This window comes from Grus americana, chromosome 24 (assembly GCF_028858705.1).
Source record: "Grus americana isolate bGruAme1 chromosome 24, bGruAme1.mat, whole genome shotgun sequence".
NCBI classification, from domain to species: domain Eukaryota; kingdom Metazoa; phylum Chordata; class Aves; order Gruiformes; family Gruidae; genus Grus; species Grus americana.
The window spans coordinates 2,583,721-2,600,268 of NC_072875.1; the positions used below are offsets into that span (position 1 = coordinate 2,583,721).

The following is a 16,548-nucleotide window of genomic DNA, read 5'->3' on the forward strand; positions in this document are numbered from 1 at the left end:
AGCCATTTGGAATTGTTTGTACAGCAATGTCTACAGCGGCATCAAAACCCAATTAAAAAATCAAGGGAAATTTGATGAAACGCTGCAAATCGGCCCCTCTCAAAATGGGGGACAGCGATGGCTTGGTCTGTGCCACCGGTTTCGGCTGGGCGGGCGGGCAGGCTGGAGGCGGGCGGGCGGTAGGAGCCGGCACCGTCTTTGTGGCCAGGCAGAGCTGTGTTCACCATGACCTTGGTCTGAGGAGGTTACGAACGGGATGACACGAGGGCGCTGCAATGTTTTCTTCCTTTGGCCTGGCACGTGCGCCCACGGCATCGGCGGTGCCCTTGGAGAAGACTCTCCAGACGCGTGTCCTTGCTTGCAAACCCTCCGTCCTCGGGGAGCGGGTCGGCCGCGTTCCCTGTGCAGTATGGCATCCCTCACGCCGGCCCTCTCCCTGGCTGGCTGCGCCGGTGGGTGCCGTGGCAGGGAGACGTCGCCTGCCCGTGGTGGTGGAGTCTGTTGTCCCCTGTTCCCCTGGGGCTGATGGAAATGAGCTGACAGAACAGAGGCAGCATTAGCCTAATTACGGCCGTGCATGCTACCTCGGTGGTGGATTTTCCTTTCTTAGCGACTTCCTGTTTTCCTCTTTGAGATGCAAATTTTTGCACAGTCCTCGATCCAGATTCTCTTCTCATTAGCATGAAATCTGACTAGTTCCGCGGTTTTTTAAATAGCAAATTAAAAAATAAAATTAAAGACTGCGCGCAAAGTCGCAGCGAAGCCCCCGTGACTCTCGGGGGCAGAAGGTGGAGGGGCTGGTGGGGAATTTCTCGGGAATCGCTCGGTTTGCCGTGCCGGGCTGCTCCGCTTTGCCCTTGCCGAGCTGAACCGGAGACAGGCGGCAGCTCGGCGGGTGCCGGGCGGGCAGAGCTGCGGCAGAGGTGCCGGCGGGCCCAGGCCCTGCCAGGCTCCCCGGCCCCCCCCGGGCTGCCTCCCGAGCCCCCAGCCCGTGCCGGAGCATCTGCTGCTGCTGCCGCCGGAGCAAAGGCAGGCACGCATTCAAGCCGTGGACTGAAGCTGTTCGTTTTGCTTCCTCCTGGAAAGCGAGGCTCGTCATAATAGGAGGTTAAAAAACATTACGCTAGAAAAATCATTTTTTGAAATAAGTGTTATCTCGATGGATTTTATATTTTTTTTTTATGCCTGCCGTAATCTCTACCCGCCGCAGCTCGGCGCTGGGAGAGGACTGGTAATACATCTGAAGCAGACGGCACTATTTTGTGGTAAATGTCACTCTAGTAATATTTAGCTCTCCTTGGAAATAGCAATACAATTCTGGCTAAAGCGATGCGCACGGTACGGAGCTGCAGCGTCGTGGGCTGGGCTCGGGGAGCCGCGGTGCGATCCTGCCAGCCCCGTGTCCGGATGCGCCCACCCGGGGATGCCTTTTGCCTGGCGTTGCCTTTCCCCCCCCCTTCCCCAGCCTCCCTTCCCAGCCCCCCCCGCTTTCTGGCACGTAATGAGTTTGATAAGAAATTGTCTCGTTAACAGGATTAGCCATGGAAATCTCTAGTCCCCTCCTATTCATTTTGTAATGCTCTTCATCCTGTTCTGTAATTTTCTGCTGGTATTAGACGGATCCGGACCACCTCGGGAGATTAATTCCTCCTCTCTCTGTGATAGTGCCAGGGCGGCTGGTGCTGGGGGGGGAGCAGGCGGTGCCGGGGGGCTCTGCAGAGCTGTCCCCCCACCCCGGGGGAGTTCCTCCTCCTGGGCTGGTTTCAGCGAAAGCGTGTCATTTTCACAGTAAGGGACGCAAACAAATGAAAGTCTCCCCAGCCACTCGGCACTTCCACTGCCGGCACCCGCGCAAAGCTCTGCTGACTCGCGGCAGGATCAAAACCTGGGGAGGCAAACTCTGCTCTCCTTTATGCCCCCGTGAATCCAGTTCTGGACTGACTTCTAGGAAAATGACTCGCAAGACCGGCCCTCTGGTAAATAATTACTCTGGATTTAATAACTTCTACCAGCCCTGCAGGATACCTTGCTTCCGAGGGAGTTGATGGAAAGAGATCTTTCGCAATATCTGTTTTCCCAAGGTTGCCAACTTGTGAGCCCGTACCCGGGAAGCAGCGTCCAGGTAGCGGCAACTGCATGCCGCGAGTGAGCCAAGTGGGGAAGGAGGATGTCTGGAGCCACTGCTCGCGTGTAGTGGCAACTACACACCTGTGAGGTAGTACGGTAGTAGCAACGGTTTTCGTTTTTTCTCAGGTGAAAGGAAATTAACGTTTGCGATTTCCTTAAGCACCTACCTGCGTTGCAGCTGCAGCTCTAAAACCCAGCCTTTTGCTTTCCCTCCCAAAAGGCTTCCCGTGCACAAAATCGGAACTTCTCTTGCGCCTTTGTTGCCCAGAGAGAAAAATGCAGATGGTAAAGCCAGTGCACCGAGAGTGAAGTGACAGAGATGCTCATTGTTACGTGGGCCGTAAGATTTCGGGAGATAACGCGTACTTTCGGACAGGGAGAGCAGGGGCGCTGCATGGGGGGAACTTTAACAAGGTGTTTCCCACCTGGCAGATTCCTCACGAAGGCAGTCATTTATTCACCGACTTTCGCTCCCTGCGACGTGAGTGTCCGTGAACAGATTAACTTCCTCTGCTTCGGTGGAAACTCTTTGTCATGCTGCTGGTGATTAATTTTTGGCAGTGGGGATGGCACCTGAGCAGCGGGTGAGAGCCGCGAAGGTGCGTCCGGCCGCGGTGCTCCCGGCGCTCCGCTCTGCGTGCGTGCCAGCCACGTGCTGGCTGCTCGCTCCCCGCCTGCGGAGAGTAGGATCGCTGATGTGAGAATCTGATTTTACTGGGCCCCTCTTTGTTTTGAGGTGCAGTTTCCTAAGCCCCGCCAGGAAAATCCCTGGCTCTGGAGGGCGTTTCTGCCAGTAAACCCGGCCGCCGTCGCAGCAGCTGCCATCGGTGCCCCTCGGCCGCAGCAATGCCCCAGCCTGAAAACCCCAGCGCCCTCCCTGGGCGCCCCGTCTCCGCAGGGCAGGATGGAGATGCTCGGTGCTGCGTGCCCCTGGCTGCCGTCCTCATGCAGGCTGTCTGTGCCGCAGGTGGGAGGAGAGGGCCCGGCGGCCGCACACCTTCATGCGCTCTGGCTGCGGAGCCGCATCCCGGGCGGGAGCGGAAATACAGCATCTGCCAGCCGGAGGCTGCGGTTACCTCCTCTCTACAGTTGTTCAAGGAGGGTGTTTGTACACCCCCACGCCACCGGCTCTCTCCAGGCCGTAAATACAGTGGTCGGAGCCAGACTCGACGCTGGGAAAAACCCACGGCGTTTCCTTTTGCGTTTGCTGACTTGTCGCCGGCAGGCTGGGGTTCTGCAGGTAGTTCTGTAAGGCGTTAGGAGCTAATTCACCGGGAAAGGATCCGCTGCTGAGCGGCAGCTCTGCCGTGCGTGGACGGGCTCTGCCGGGGGGTGAGCGAGCGGAGGGCAGGCCCCGTCCCCCCGCTGATCCACAGGGGCAGAGGGCTCATCCCTGCCCTGCATCAGCGCCCAGCCAGGGACCCAGCACCACAGCCGCCAGGCAGTGGTGTGGCAAGCAGGTGACAATGACATCCTCCTTTTAAACCTTGCTTTCTTTTTGCTTCTCTCTCTCTCTTTTTTGTTTCATCTCTCCCTCTCAGAAAAGCCATTTAAATGCAATTCCATTCTTAAAACCTCTCCCTCATGCATGCCTAATGAACGTCAGGCAGAAGCGGCGGCAAGGGGCCCGAGTAGGATCCAATCTTGCCGAGTGTCGACAAGTCATTTGGAAGAAGCCCTGGGAGCGCGCCCGGTTTTATTACAGTGTAATTAGAAATAAAATCTTGTTGCAAGAGGAGAATGAGAGATGGATGTTAATCCTGTAACGGGAGGAGATGGAGCCACGCTTATAAAGGAGATTAAGGAGAGGAGGCGGAAAGCCTGTCACGACTCCCCAACTTCCACCCCTCCTCCACTGGTTCCCCCTCTCTGGCTGTGCAGCCTCCAGCAGCAGCAGCAGCAGGCGTGCGGCCGGCATGCCTGCCTGTGCCTGCCTGCGCTCCTGCCTGCGGCCGGGAAAGGGCTCGTGTCGGGACTCCGTTAATTTTGGGATCTCCAGGTCTGCCCGCCGCAGCGGGCAGCAGGCACGGGCAGGCACTCAGCACACCCGGGGACAGGCAGCTGCCCGTGCCGTGCCCTCCCCAGGATGGCATGGCCCGGGCTGCTGAGGACGCAGCTACCGCAGCTTCTGGGGACGAGGTTTCTGGGGCACGGTGCTCTCTTCGGGCAAAGGGCCACTCCTCCTTGACTGAGGAGGAGGAGGAGAGAGGGGGCCTGTTGGTGCAAAGCCTGACCCACTTGCTCAGCTGGCGTCGGTTGTGTTACAGCTGCCCACGAAACTTCAAGGTGGGAGCGGCCGGCTGTGCCGTGCGGGAGAGATGCAATGCCTTTGAAAGGGCTGGGGAGCGGTGACTGCCGTACACCTCCCCTGGGATCCCCACTGCAGGCAAACACGTAAATAAATCTGTCGCATATCGTGCGGCTCTTATTAAATTTGCACTGGGCTCGAGTCGCGGTTCCTCTTTAGCAGCTCTGGGATGGATGGATGGACCTTTAATCTTGGCACCCAACCCGGCCCCCTTGCTTGCGGCATTTGCTGTGGCACCGACCTGGGGTCAGCCTGCGGAGATGAAAGGCAGCTCTGGTGCGCGGCCACCACCCGCCAGCCCGCTCCTCTGCCCCACGTCCCCCCCACCCCGAGCTGGGCACAGCATCCCGCCGCTCGGGCCGTCTGGGGGATGGAGGTGCCCGCAATCCATCCGGCAGCGGGCAGAGAGATGCAGTGACTGATGCCGTGCCACAGCGAGGCGGTGGGCAGGAGTTTCCCTCCTGGCTGGGTTTGCTGGCCTGCGCCGGGGAGGCTCCTCGTTCCCGGGCGAGCCCCGTGCCGGGCAAACGGCATCCTGGAACAGCAGCCACAGCAGCGAAGTGCTGTTACAGCAGCGGCAGAAAATCACAGGCTTTGTTCTTCGGGGCTTCCCCCTCCGTGCCTTCCCCCTGGGGAGGTGTTTGTCACTTTAAACGTGGCCAGAAATAGCACCAAACAGTTATTGGATTTGTCCGGGATGCCTTGGGATGCATGTGCTCAAAGTATGGCTAATTCATAAACGCTGGCACCTATCGATTCTCTAGCAGTTAAAACAGACTGCGTAAGGAAATATTGGCCCCGGAGTACCAAGGGAAAGTTATCTCATTAGTCTTATGAACTATAAAATGTGCTCTCTCCTGAAGCCCTGACCCCATTGTTTTTATAAATCTATATTGGATAGAGCAGTAGCTGGTAACCTATATCGACAGTAATTTTTCTCTTGAAATTGGAAGGCCCTTGGGACCGATGCTGGAGTTTCCCGGCCACCGCAGGCAGCCGGATGCGGGAGAGGATTTTGGTAACAGCAAATATGTGAGTGTGCACACCCGTGGGCGCATACGCAGTGGGAGACCCTCCTAATGCCTGCCATGCAGGAGAGCCCTCCTCTCACCCCCGTACTTTTCCCCGGGTGCGGGGCAAGCTCCCAGGGGCTGGCGGGGCTCTTGGCTGCCCCGCTCCTCTCTTGCAGGGCTGGGCGAGAGGGGCCGGGGGGCTCTGGTGAGGCGTTTCCAAAGGCAGTGGCTCAAGTCTAGCTGGAAGAGTTATTAGAGGCACATCGCTCCAGTCTGGCCACGGAGGTACTTAATCCTCTGCTTCCCGTAAAGCTTTTCTACCTCCTGGCAGGCAGAAAGATCTGATTGTATTCGGCGACCTTCGACGTTAATCTCGCTAGCAAACTCAGCAATAAGTCACTTCGGTGAGGTCTCTGTCGGAGCCGTTTACATCAATTATTGCCCTGCATCTCTCCCCTGAACCAGTGTAATGCTCCTCAATGGAGTTATTTGCCCCTTTTTTGGGGGGAAAAAAAAAATAAGAGTGGAAGCTGTGCTGTTGGGTTGTGTAGACCTTACATTTAATGCAACGCTGTCTTTAACGCCGTGGCTTGCGAGGGGGTAGATGCCCCCCATGGCGGCACAGTATAGAGAGGTGGATACTAAAACCTGCAGATTTTCTGCCCGTTCCTGATGTCCTGCCTTGAGCCCCGTCTCGGGCACGTGGGCTGTGAAAGCTGGGGAGCCCCAGCAGGCAGGGGGGCCCAGGGCAGTAGGTCCAGGCAGGGCTTGGTTTGCAGTCCCGCTCAGCACTGCTGTTGCCCTGACCGCTCGCACGTGTCGCTCTCCTCGTCGTCTCCCGCTGTCCGGGCAGGAGCTCGGGGCTCCGCTCCCCTTCGCCTCGCCACACGCGGGTGTTGGGCTCTGGTGGGCCCTGCCGTCCCTGCTTCAGGTCCCGCGGGGGCAAGGGGGGGGGACAGGCAGCACCGCTGCTTTCTGCTGCTCCGCTGGCTCCTTGCACGTCGCTCCGGCTCTTGCGAGGCTTTGTTTCCAGAGGAGGAGCACTGCAAACAGGGCTGCGGTTAACCGTGCACGGACGTGTGTGTGTGTGTGTGTGTGTGTGAGTGTGCGGGGAGGGGGGGGCCAGCTGGGGCTGCTGAGCACTTTGCAAAATGCAGCCCCTGTTACCATGGAAACTGGCTCCCCCCGTCTCAAATTCCAGTGCAGCCAATGTTCTTCGCTTACTGGTTTGATGGGAGATGAAAAATTAATGTTTGATTTGCATGTTACTTCAGTTGCGCTTGCGGGACTGCTCCCCCCTTCCCTTTTACGGAGGTTTGTACGAGTCCCTCGGTGCCTCTGATCGGCGGCGCGGAGCGCGAGGCTCGCGCCGCTGCGCGTCTGCTCCCAGTTGCATACTGGTGCAGCGTGCGTGCTGCTGCGCCGCCGTTGCCGTGCTTCGGTGTGGAGGCAAAACCGCGCCTGAGGTTTTGGCTGGGGAGCACCTGACCCCTCCGAGCAGGGACGGAGATGGGGGACGGCCGCCCCGGTGCCTGTGGCGCCCCGTGGGGCTGCCGGCTCGTGCTCCCGCTGCTTCCAGGGAGAATCTGCACGGGGCTGCCAGCCTGGCACTTGCCTCTGCCTCCTGTTAACCGCAGCCAGGTTCACATTTTATTAAGGTTGCTATTTCTTTGCTGTTTAGAGTCCCTAATGCTCCCATATCAAGCAATTAGAGTCAAATATGCACATCTAGCTAAGCCGCAGCTGGAATGGGGTAGTGCCAGCAGAGCTCAGGGCTGCCAGCGCCTTGGCTCGTGCGGGGACGTGCGCCGGTTCCCTGGGTGAAGAGCCCTGTTTCCTGTCAGTCTGTCACCTCTAGCGCTGCTGCCGTGGGCAGGGAGAGGCTTCTGCAGTCCTGCCCCGGGAGCGGGGAGCCAGGCCGCTCTGGGAGCGTGTGCCTTCAGTTCCCGAATTCCACTCGTGTTCCTCCGGCTCCCGTGGGTTCAACCACGGCGCTTTCCTCCACCTGAGTTGAGAACATCCAGGTGCTTCCAAGAGGTGCTGGAAAAACACCCAGTTGATTCTCCTCGGCAGCTAGGTCTTGGTTTGCCAAGCATGGTGCGGGAAGGGAAGGAGCCATTTGCAGCCATTGCTGATTTAAAGACGAGGTTTAAAGGTTTCAACTCTGAACATTCAGCTCTACTAATTACCTTCTGCTTCTCTGCATTCGCTGTGTTTGGCAGGCAATGCGGTGCAGCCGAGCAGATGGACCACCCCGTCCCAGCTGAGGCTCGGTGGCGGCTGGTGCTGGAATAAACCCCGACGGCCCCGCAGAACCCGGGGTCAAAGGCTCCTCTCGCTGCTCGCGCTGGCAGCGGGGCAGGGTGAAGGGGTTTCCAGGCGGGCAGGGGGAGCTTCTCTCCAGTGCCCCCGCTTACACCGCTCCCCGTGTAGCCACTGAATTGTGCCACAGCGCAGGTCTTTCTGTTCCTGGTAATTACTGTTAATATTCATGATGAGTTATAGGGGTCAGGCCGGCTTCACGAGCGAGTCGAAGAGTTCTTTCCCCGCCTGCGCTGGCGTGTGCCAGGCTCCAAAACCTGCTGGCTGGGGGCGCTGCTCCGGCAGCGCTGCCCGGGGCTGTGCAGCCCTGCCTGCTCTCCTGCCACCCTCCCCCAGCGCTCAAATATCAGCTCAAGCCCTTATTTGTTTTCACATGCCTCTCAGTAAGTTAAGCTAATTATTAACTCAGCGGGACGGATTCACTTTTAATTGCCGCGTTGCTATGCAGCGCGTGGCGACGTGGCGGTGCCGTGGAGCATCGTGCCGGCGGAGCATCGTGCTGTCGCACACCCAGGGCTGCTGCTCGCCCGTTGTGGCCCAACTTTGCCTACCCACGTGAAACTTCAGCCCCTGAAGGTGAAGTCAGAGAATGCGCCCCAGTGCAGTCGGGGTGTGGGGAGGCGGAGGAAGGACCTGCTGTGCCTGGGCGGCTCCTGCCCACAGCTCCGGTGCCTGCCTGGAGTGCAGGGGCTCTGCCTGACCCGGGTGCTGAGAGCCTGGGAGATGACATGCTGGGTCGGGGCTGGCTCACTCACCCTTCTCCTCCCTTTGTGTCTCCAGAAAATAGGTTTTTTATTACTTCTTATGGAGGTTTGTACATATCGGACGTGCAGAAGGAAGATGCCTTGTCCACCTACAGGTGTATCACCAAGCACAAGTACAGCGGGGAGACGCGGCAGAGCAACGGAGCCAGGCTCTCGGTCTCAGGTGAGCACACAGCTGCCGGCAACCCTGCGCCCATGAGGGTGTCCAGCCCTGCCTGCACGCTTGCTCCCCTGCCTGCACGCTTGCTCCCCTGCCTGCCCACGGTGGTGCCTGCTTCCCCAGGGTGCAGGAGGGAGCAATGGCATCGCTACCTCCCATCCCCGCAGCGAGAGGATGTCCCGGTGGGGGGTAGGAGGTCCCGTCGGGGCTGCACAGGGGGTTCGTGCTGCCTCGCTTATGCCCCCAAGCACGCAACCCCCCCCCGGCGCTGGCCGCGGCGAGCGGCAGCACCGCACGGCACCCCGAGCGAGAGGCGATGGGGTGCGACGCGATGCGATGTGACAGCCCGCGATGTGAGCAGCCTGACGCGATGTGACGAACATGCAAGCGATACTGCAGCGCAGGCAGCGCAGTCCGTAGTGCCGGGTGTCTCGGGGCGCTCCCAGCTCCGCTGACTGCCCAAATTACTCCGCTCGGGAGGGAGTTCGCCCGCCTCGCAGCCACATTGCCGCTCCCGCCACTCAGCTGCAGCGCGCCCGCTCTCTGCCATATGCTTTTTCCGTCCTCGGGTGTGTGGGCTGTGGCTCCCGCGCTAGCTCCTTGAATTAACCCCACAGAGGTAGGGAGGGGTCCGGGATGGCCGGGTGGGGGCTTGCCTGACCCTGCCCCAGTCTCTTGGAGGGTCCCGGTCCCACCGAGGCCATCCTGCCGCACGGCCCCAGCAGCGCGGGCAGCCGCCGGGTGCATCATCCCCTCTTCGTGCCCATTTGATCTGGCCCAGTCCCCGCCTGGTCGCTGTCATTATTTACATGTCACAGCATTTTACTTCTGCTTGGGAGTAATGAAAGAGGTTTCTTTCCCCTGGAATTTAATTTCACGCCTGAGACTTGGTGATTAATTTTCTCCTTTCCCAGCTGCCTGATGGGCCCCTTTGCTTGTAAATTTTGAAATGTGCCACAGAATTTGTGTATTTTGCACCAATTAGGTGTCACCTTGAGTAATTCCTCCGGTGCTGAGTTTATTTGTCCCATCAGCTAGTAAGATGCATTGCCCTCCCACCTCCCTGCAAGCCTGCTACCCTGGCCACCAAGGGCCGTGCCAGCCGCCCCGGGTGGGACAGGCCAGCCCCTGCCTGCCCCGGCCCCATGCCCAGCGGAGGATGTGGCTGGCACCCTGCGCTCCTGCCCGGCGGAGCTGCCGGCTCACAGGGATGGGGAGAGTCGCTCTCTCCTGGCTGATGCCGAGGGGGCACGGTGGTACCGGTGTCACCAGGCCAGGGGCTCTCCCGATGTCCCTGCGGGAAGAAGCCTCGTCGCCTCCTCTTCGTCGGGTGAACCTGTTTCCTTCCCGAACCCAGACCCGGCGGAGTCCATCCCCACGATGCTAGACAGCTTCCAGTCCCGGGAGGTGAAGGCGGGCTGGCTGGTGGAGCTGCCCTGCATCGCCTCGGGCTACCCCAACCCGGCTGTCCGGTGGATCAAGGATGGGCGCCCGCTCCCCGCCGACAGCCGCTGGACCAAGCGCATCACGGGCCTGACCATCAGCGACCTGCGCGTGGAGGACAGCGGGACCTACATCTGCGAGGTGACCAACACCTTCGGCTCCGCAGAGGTCACGGGGACCCTCACAGTCATAGGTGAGAGCTGGCGGGCAGGAGCGGGGCACGGCAGTGGGGAGACCTCTGTCCTGCTGCCCAGGTCCCGGCTTGATAAAGCCTTCTTAAATATATGAAGCCCTTATAAATATAAAGCCTTAAAGGTTTTATACAGCCATATAAATTACGAGCCTTGTATTTCAGCGTGGCCCGTTGCACGCCGGAAGCCGCTGTCTTGTGACGCAGCGTGTCCGATGTGGCGCTCGGAGCGCTCGCAGGAGGTTTATCACGCTGCAGCGGTGCATCTGCAGACGTCCCCTGATTTACCGCTTCAGTCGGGGCAGGGAGAGGGGCCTTGGGAAAGCTCAGAGCAATACCAGGGGATGTAAATTGCTGGATGGCGACGGCGGTTTTGTTAGGCGCCTCTGCGCTTTGTTTTGTTGACTTCCATAAAATAAGCTCCAGCCAAACAGTAAATACCATCCGGGCAGGCCAAGTATTTATCGCATGCTTTGTTCCTGGGGGTTCCTCCTGCCACCGGGATCCCAGAGCTGCCAGGGCTGGCATTGACCGTGCCTGCCTCACCTGGAGCGCACCAGCAACCGGGCACTGACAGCCCGCTGGGAGCTGCCCTGGCACGTCCCCTGCTCGGTGCTGTCCCCCGTCATGCCGGTCACATCTTCTTCCAGCCGTCCTGCCGCCTCCCCGACGGCACCCACTCTGCCGGCACCCCTGCCGGGGGCCCGGGGCTGACGTGAAAAGCAGGGGCTGTCAGCAGGGAGGACGGTGAGGGGCCACCTGCCCTATAGCGTGGTGACATTTTACACGTAGTCACGCTGGCGCTTCCAGGGCGGGAAAGGCAGAGAGAGCACAGTAACGACAAGACGTCTCCCGCCGTGCTGCCCAGCACCGCCGATGCCTTACCCGCTCTCGCCCTTTCTCGCACAGACCCTCTGCGTGTGACGCTCACACCAAAGAAGCTCAAAACGGGCATCGGCAGCACCGTCATCCTCTCTTGTGCCCTCAGCGGGTCCCCCGAGTACGTCATCCGCTGGTACCGCAACACGGACCTGGTGGCGGTGGATGACTACATCTCCATCCGAGGGATCAGCAACGAGACCCTCCTCATCACGGCCGCGCAGAAGAGCCACTCTGGGGCCTACCAGTGCTTCGCCACCCGCAAGTCCCAGACGGCGCAGGACTTCTCCATCATCGCGCTGGAGGGTGAGCTGGCTTCCTCGGGGCGGGGGCCGGCGGGGGCTTTCCTCTGCCCCTCTCTGAGCTGCCGCATCCCCTGGGTGCGCCGGGATGCTTTGTGCACGGCCGGAGGGCAGTGAGACCCGCCGGGGTGGGGGCTCCTGGGGCAGACTGCTCCCAGCCCGCTTCCTCTGCTGCGTGGGCCATCTGCAAGCAGCTTGGGGACGCAGCGCGGCCGCGATGGGGAAGGACCAAATGCAGATCGCTGAATGTTTGGACAAGGGATGGTCTCTGCCGAGCCAGCTGTCCCCTTGAGCTGACGTCTGCATCGGCCAGCACGCCCCCTCGCCCCCTCCCAGCATCTCCCTGCCGCGGGGACGCAGGGGCGGCGGCCGTGCGCGTGTTGCCAGCTAGGGCTCCCGTCCCGGCTCTGCCGGAGCGCCCACCCCAGGCGGGAGCTCAAAGTTGTCCCGCCGGCGTGTGACTGCTGCTGCCTGCGGCTGCCGCTCCCTGACCCCCCTCCCCCTGGGTGCCCCCCAGATGGGACCCCCCGCATCGTCTCCTCCTTCAGCGAGAAGGTGGTCAACCCCGGGGAGCAGTTCTCCCTGATGTGTGCCGCCAAGGGGGCCCCCCCGCCGACCGTCACCTGGGCGCTGGACGACGAGCCCATCCCGCGGGACAGTGGGCACCGCACCAACCAGTACACCATGTCGGACGGCACCACGGTCAGCCACATGAACGTGACGAGCCCGCAGATCAAGGACGGCGGCGTGTACCGGTGCACCGCGCGGAACTCGGTGGGCAGCGCCGAATACCAAGCGCGAATAAACGTAAGAGGTGCCTGTCTACTTTTAAATATCAGAATAGGACTTTTACTGGGCTTTTGATTTTGTTCTGTTCCCCGGCCAATCTCTCCTCCTCGCCTCTCCCTCCTTTTCCCAGCCGCGCGGGTCTCCCTGGCTGCCCTGACCCCCGTTCCCCCCGTGCTCTCCCGGCCGCCCCCCTCCCCGGTCCTGGCGGGAGCCCGGCTCCCTGGCAGCGAACGTGCCCGCCGCCGCAGGGATCTACATGACAAACGATGATGAGGCAGCACGTGAAATCGTGGAAAATGAGCTTTGATTTGTCATGTCTGTATTTTCTTTGTCTGCTAAAAGCCATGGCCGCGTTAATCACCGTGTTATTAGGGCTGGAGCGTGTTGCTCGGTGCGTTACAGGGAGCGCTTTCAGGCACAGGGTACGGTATAAGCCCCTGCCCATTAATAATCGGCAATTAAAGCTTCCAGGCTTACAGGTGGGAGCGAGACAGAGACAAGGTAGCATTTATTTGTCTACTGAGAAAGAGGGTTGAAGGGCTGTGTTTGTCTGTGTGTCAGGTTGGAAACAGATCTAGTGGCTTTTTGGCTGGGATCCCAGGAGAGTCTGAATTTTGCTGCCGTTTACTGCTAAATTTGGAGCAAGTTCATCCCTCAGCCATGAGAAGCCAGAGCAGCGTTTTCAATGAGGACGTTCCCTTGTCTCCCTTTTTCCCCCCTCTCTCAGCTCTTGACGGGCTGTCGCTAGATAAGATTTGGGCTTTTTTTGCCCTGGCCTGGAGCAAGTCCCTCAGACAGGTCCAAGAGATGGTTACAGAGCGAGGTGCCAATTTCTTTTTTCCTGTTCCTCGTCTAAATGTGTCCTAGTATGAGAAACACTGTCCGCCAGCTTATTCTGAGCGTCTGTTAAGCTGTTATCCTGTGACGCCCTTAGGACGAGGAGTCGAGACGGGGTTAATCTTTAGATTAGTTTGCTATTTTATGCAGCGGCCGGGAGAGCAACGTAATTATTGATGCGTGAAACCTCTTGTTGAAACACTCACCTGCAGCTTTCTCCCAGTCCTTGAGCCAGCACGAGAGCCAGCCAGGGACTGGTGACTGGCTGGCTTTTCAGCCGGCGGGAGGCTCAGAAAGGTGTGTTGTAGCAGAGGTGAAATACGTTTGCCAACGGCAGTCGGGTTCCCGTAGCAGCTCTCCTCGAGGACGTTCGGCACAGGGCAGGCGGCTGCCTTCTGAGAGAGGTGGAGAGCGGCCGCGGCTGGAGGGGAGCGCTCCCCATCCCTTCTGCAGCTCCCGTGGCTGCAGGCGCTGCTGGAGGAGCTGTGGCTGGAGGTGTGCTGGGCGGCCACGGGTCCCAGCGCAGAATCACGCTGCGCTTCCGGACGCCGTCCGACCTCCCCCGATGAGCAGCAGCGGTGTCTGCGGGCTCAGCTTCCCCGGCACTGAAGTTACACCTGAAAAGCCGGGGTGGGATTTGCCGCAGCGTGGCCGTGAGCGAGGCCCGCAGCCCCCGTTCGTAGCTGCGCTGTCGTAGGCGTGCGCGAGTAGCTCTAGCCGGAGGTCGCCGCCAATGAGCGGCTTTCCCCAGGCGCACTCAGAGAGGAGCCCGTGCCTGCTCCTCACCCAAAGCCAGTCTGGGTCCCAACTGTTCTGGTTACCGCCTTTGCCTGCGCAGCTCGCTCTGAAGTAGCAGCCGATCTGCATGCAACCAAGCCGCCCTTCGGAATTAACCTAGCCTGCCTCTTCCTTCCTCCCGGATATGTAGGTCCCCCGAGCATCCGAGCGATGAAGAACATAACAGCGGTAGCGGGTAGGGACACTTTCATCAACTGCAGGGTGATCGGGTACCCGTATTACTCCATCAAGTGGTACAAGGACTCTTTGGTGCTGCCCGATAACCACCGCCAAGTGGTCTTTGAGAACGGGACTCTTAAGCTGATGGACGTCCAGAAAGGCATGGATGAAGGAGAGTATCTGTGCAGCGTGCTGATCCAGCCCCAGCTCTCCATCAGCCAGAGCGTCCACGTCACGGTGAAAGGTAAGCGGGTGGAGAGCCTTCCCCTGGATCAGATGGAGCGGCCGTCCGGGTCACGCTGGGGACGTCTCTGCTGCGGGATGGAGGCAGAGAGGCGTCGCACAGGGGGCCCCGCGGCCAGGCTGCGGCCGTGCTCTGCAGACCCTGCGCCGATGGGACGTCAGCTCCCACCACCGCAGCTGCCCTCGGGAGCCGGCTCAGCTCCTGCCGGAGCGGCTACCGGGTCCTGCCTGCGCGCCTGCAGCTGCCCCGAGCCACGCCGTATCCATTTCCCGTTACAAGCGACGGAGCAAGGATTTACGGTGTAAACATAACGTATTAAAACATCTAACCTTTGCTCGGATCACCTTCACCGATGTTTTTCTGTGTGTGTTAGCTTTTAAAAAAATAATACTCTCGGTCTTCCGAGCGCACAGAACATCTTAAAAGCTTCTCCGGGCCATCAATTATTCAGCCCCATTGAGGGAGCTATCAGTCCTAATGAATTGAGCCGGATGCATTCCCTCCCAGTGACTCGCTGAGATTGTGCCGTGAGTGCGCGGTGCTCCCATATCTCCCGTCCTCAGAGTTGTCGGGTCGTCTCTGCCCATCGCCAGCTCGGTGTTTGCAGTAAATCATTTAGACAAACACAGCCGCGCTGGGGACGGAGCCGGCCAATTGTCTTTCTCCGTCTCACCCAGCAGGGTATTTGTGGACTGGATTTCACTCCGATCCCCCTCCCTCCCCTCCCATCCACCACTTTCTTATTAGGAATCAGGTTAGCAAGAGAGTGCATCAAGCTGATTATAGATGCTGCCACTTGATTAGCTAATGCCCTTCTCCAGGGCTTTGCAAAGGGAAGAGCAGGCTGCGGATAACCTGTCTAAGGGCGGTGCGGGGAGGACTTCTGTCCCCTCGGGTCTGCAGTGCGGGGCGCGGCCAGCCCTGCCGTCCTCACCTGCTACAAAGTCCCTGTCTACGGGGGATGCCCCAAGGCTTGGGTAGAGACGAGAGCTGAGTCCGTGCCGGTGGTCTTCCGGGGTGAACGGGACGGGCAGGGCTGGTGTGGAGAGAGCGCGCCCGTAGGGATGCGTGCGCGTGAGGTTTAATAACGGGTTTCACCTTCTGAGCCGGAATTTACTGCCGTGACTAGTGGCCGGTGACAGGCTGAGGAAGGCGAGTGGGGGGAAGCCCGGTGCGGGCCGGTGGCACGCCGCTCTGCCGCGGCCAGACTTCTTCATTCCGCCTGCAGCGTGGCTGCCGGAGATTTACACCCGGCCCCACTTGCTGGCTTCCTTATTTGCTCTGGCCATCAGATAAAAGGCGCGTGGAAAAGAATTGCAAAGGCCCTAGAAGACAGTCAAGAGCTAGCTCCGGGGAGCAGAGTGAATAAATAAGTGCGCCGAGCGAGGGGCACGGGATGGCGTGGAGCACCGTAAAGCTTTTATTGCCACAAGTGCCTGCCGACCACATTAAGTGCCACAAGTGAGTTATGCAGGTCTTTCCGAGCACGCAGTGGTAAAAGCTTTACGGCTCCCCTGCGGCGCCGCTCCCCCGGGGAGGGATGTGCGGGCAGCCCCCGGCCCTGCTCGCGAGGCATCACCCCCGGCCGCGCTCCCCGTCTTGCATTGAGGGAAACTCCCGCCCGGGTTTAGGTGCTGCTGCTGCTTAGCCTGGGGACCTCAGGTCCCCGCTTCAAACCTCCCTGCTCCTCTGGGCTGCCCGGGGATGCTGCTGGGGCCTCTTCTCTGCGCTTCCCCAGCAGCGCGATCCGAGCACCCGGCCTGCTCCGAGGTGCCTTGACAGCTCGTTATTCCCGCAGACATCTTGGAACGTTTTAATTAATCATGTGTGGGTTTCGTGCTGTCCCGGGGCTCTCGCGCAGCTCTGCTCGGGTGACAGCGGCGATTCGGGGAGCACGATTCGGGGTGATGCTTCACTCCGCGGGAAGGCAGAGGCTGTCGGCTGGGGCCGCAGCCCCCACGCCTCGCAGCCCTCCAGACCTGAGCTGCTGTGCGGGGCTGTGCCGGGCTCTGCGGTGGGGGCTGTGGGCAGGGAGACCCTCGCACGGTGCCCTGGGCTGCGGCCAGCTCCTGCTGCGGCTGCCTGAGAGAGACTGGGAACCCTGGAGAAAGGAGATTTGCAGCGGGAAGTGAACTGGGAAGGAGAGGCGAGTTGCGGGGAACTCGAGCAAGGAGAGCTCTTCTGTCAAGGGAGCCTGTCCTTTTCCTGGCAGC

At 60.1% G+C, this 16,548-nt stretch overlaps 1 protein-coding gene across 8 annotated transcripts in view; it reads left to right on the forward strand.

The window, feature by feature from the left end:
• DSCAML1 (DS cell adhesion molecule like 1) overlaps positions 1-16,548 on the forward strand; it is a 118,024-nt gene that overhangs the window by 78,965 nt on the left and 22,511 nt on the right. For 4 of the 8 annotated variants that reach the window (XM_054802977.1, XM_054802978.1, XM_054802976.1 and 1 more), the window contains 5 exons: positions 8,551-8,697; positions 10,052-10,330; positions 11,237-11,512; positions 12,026-12,322; positions 14,063-14,335. In XM_054802977.1, the coding sequence (XP_054658952.1) occupies positions 8,551-8,697; positions 10,052-10,330; positions 11,237-11,512; positions 12,026-12,322; positions 14,063-14,335 (1,272 nt within the window). Of the gene's footprint in view, positions 1-8,550; positions 8,698-10,051; positions 10,331-11,236; positions 11,513-12,025; positions 12,323-14,062; positions 14,336-16,548 lie in introns of those variants that run through there. The other 4 variants (XM_054802983.1, XM_054802984.1, XM_054802981.1 and 1 more) reach the window with 4 other exon arrangements.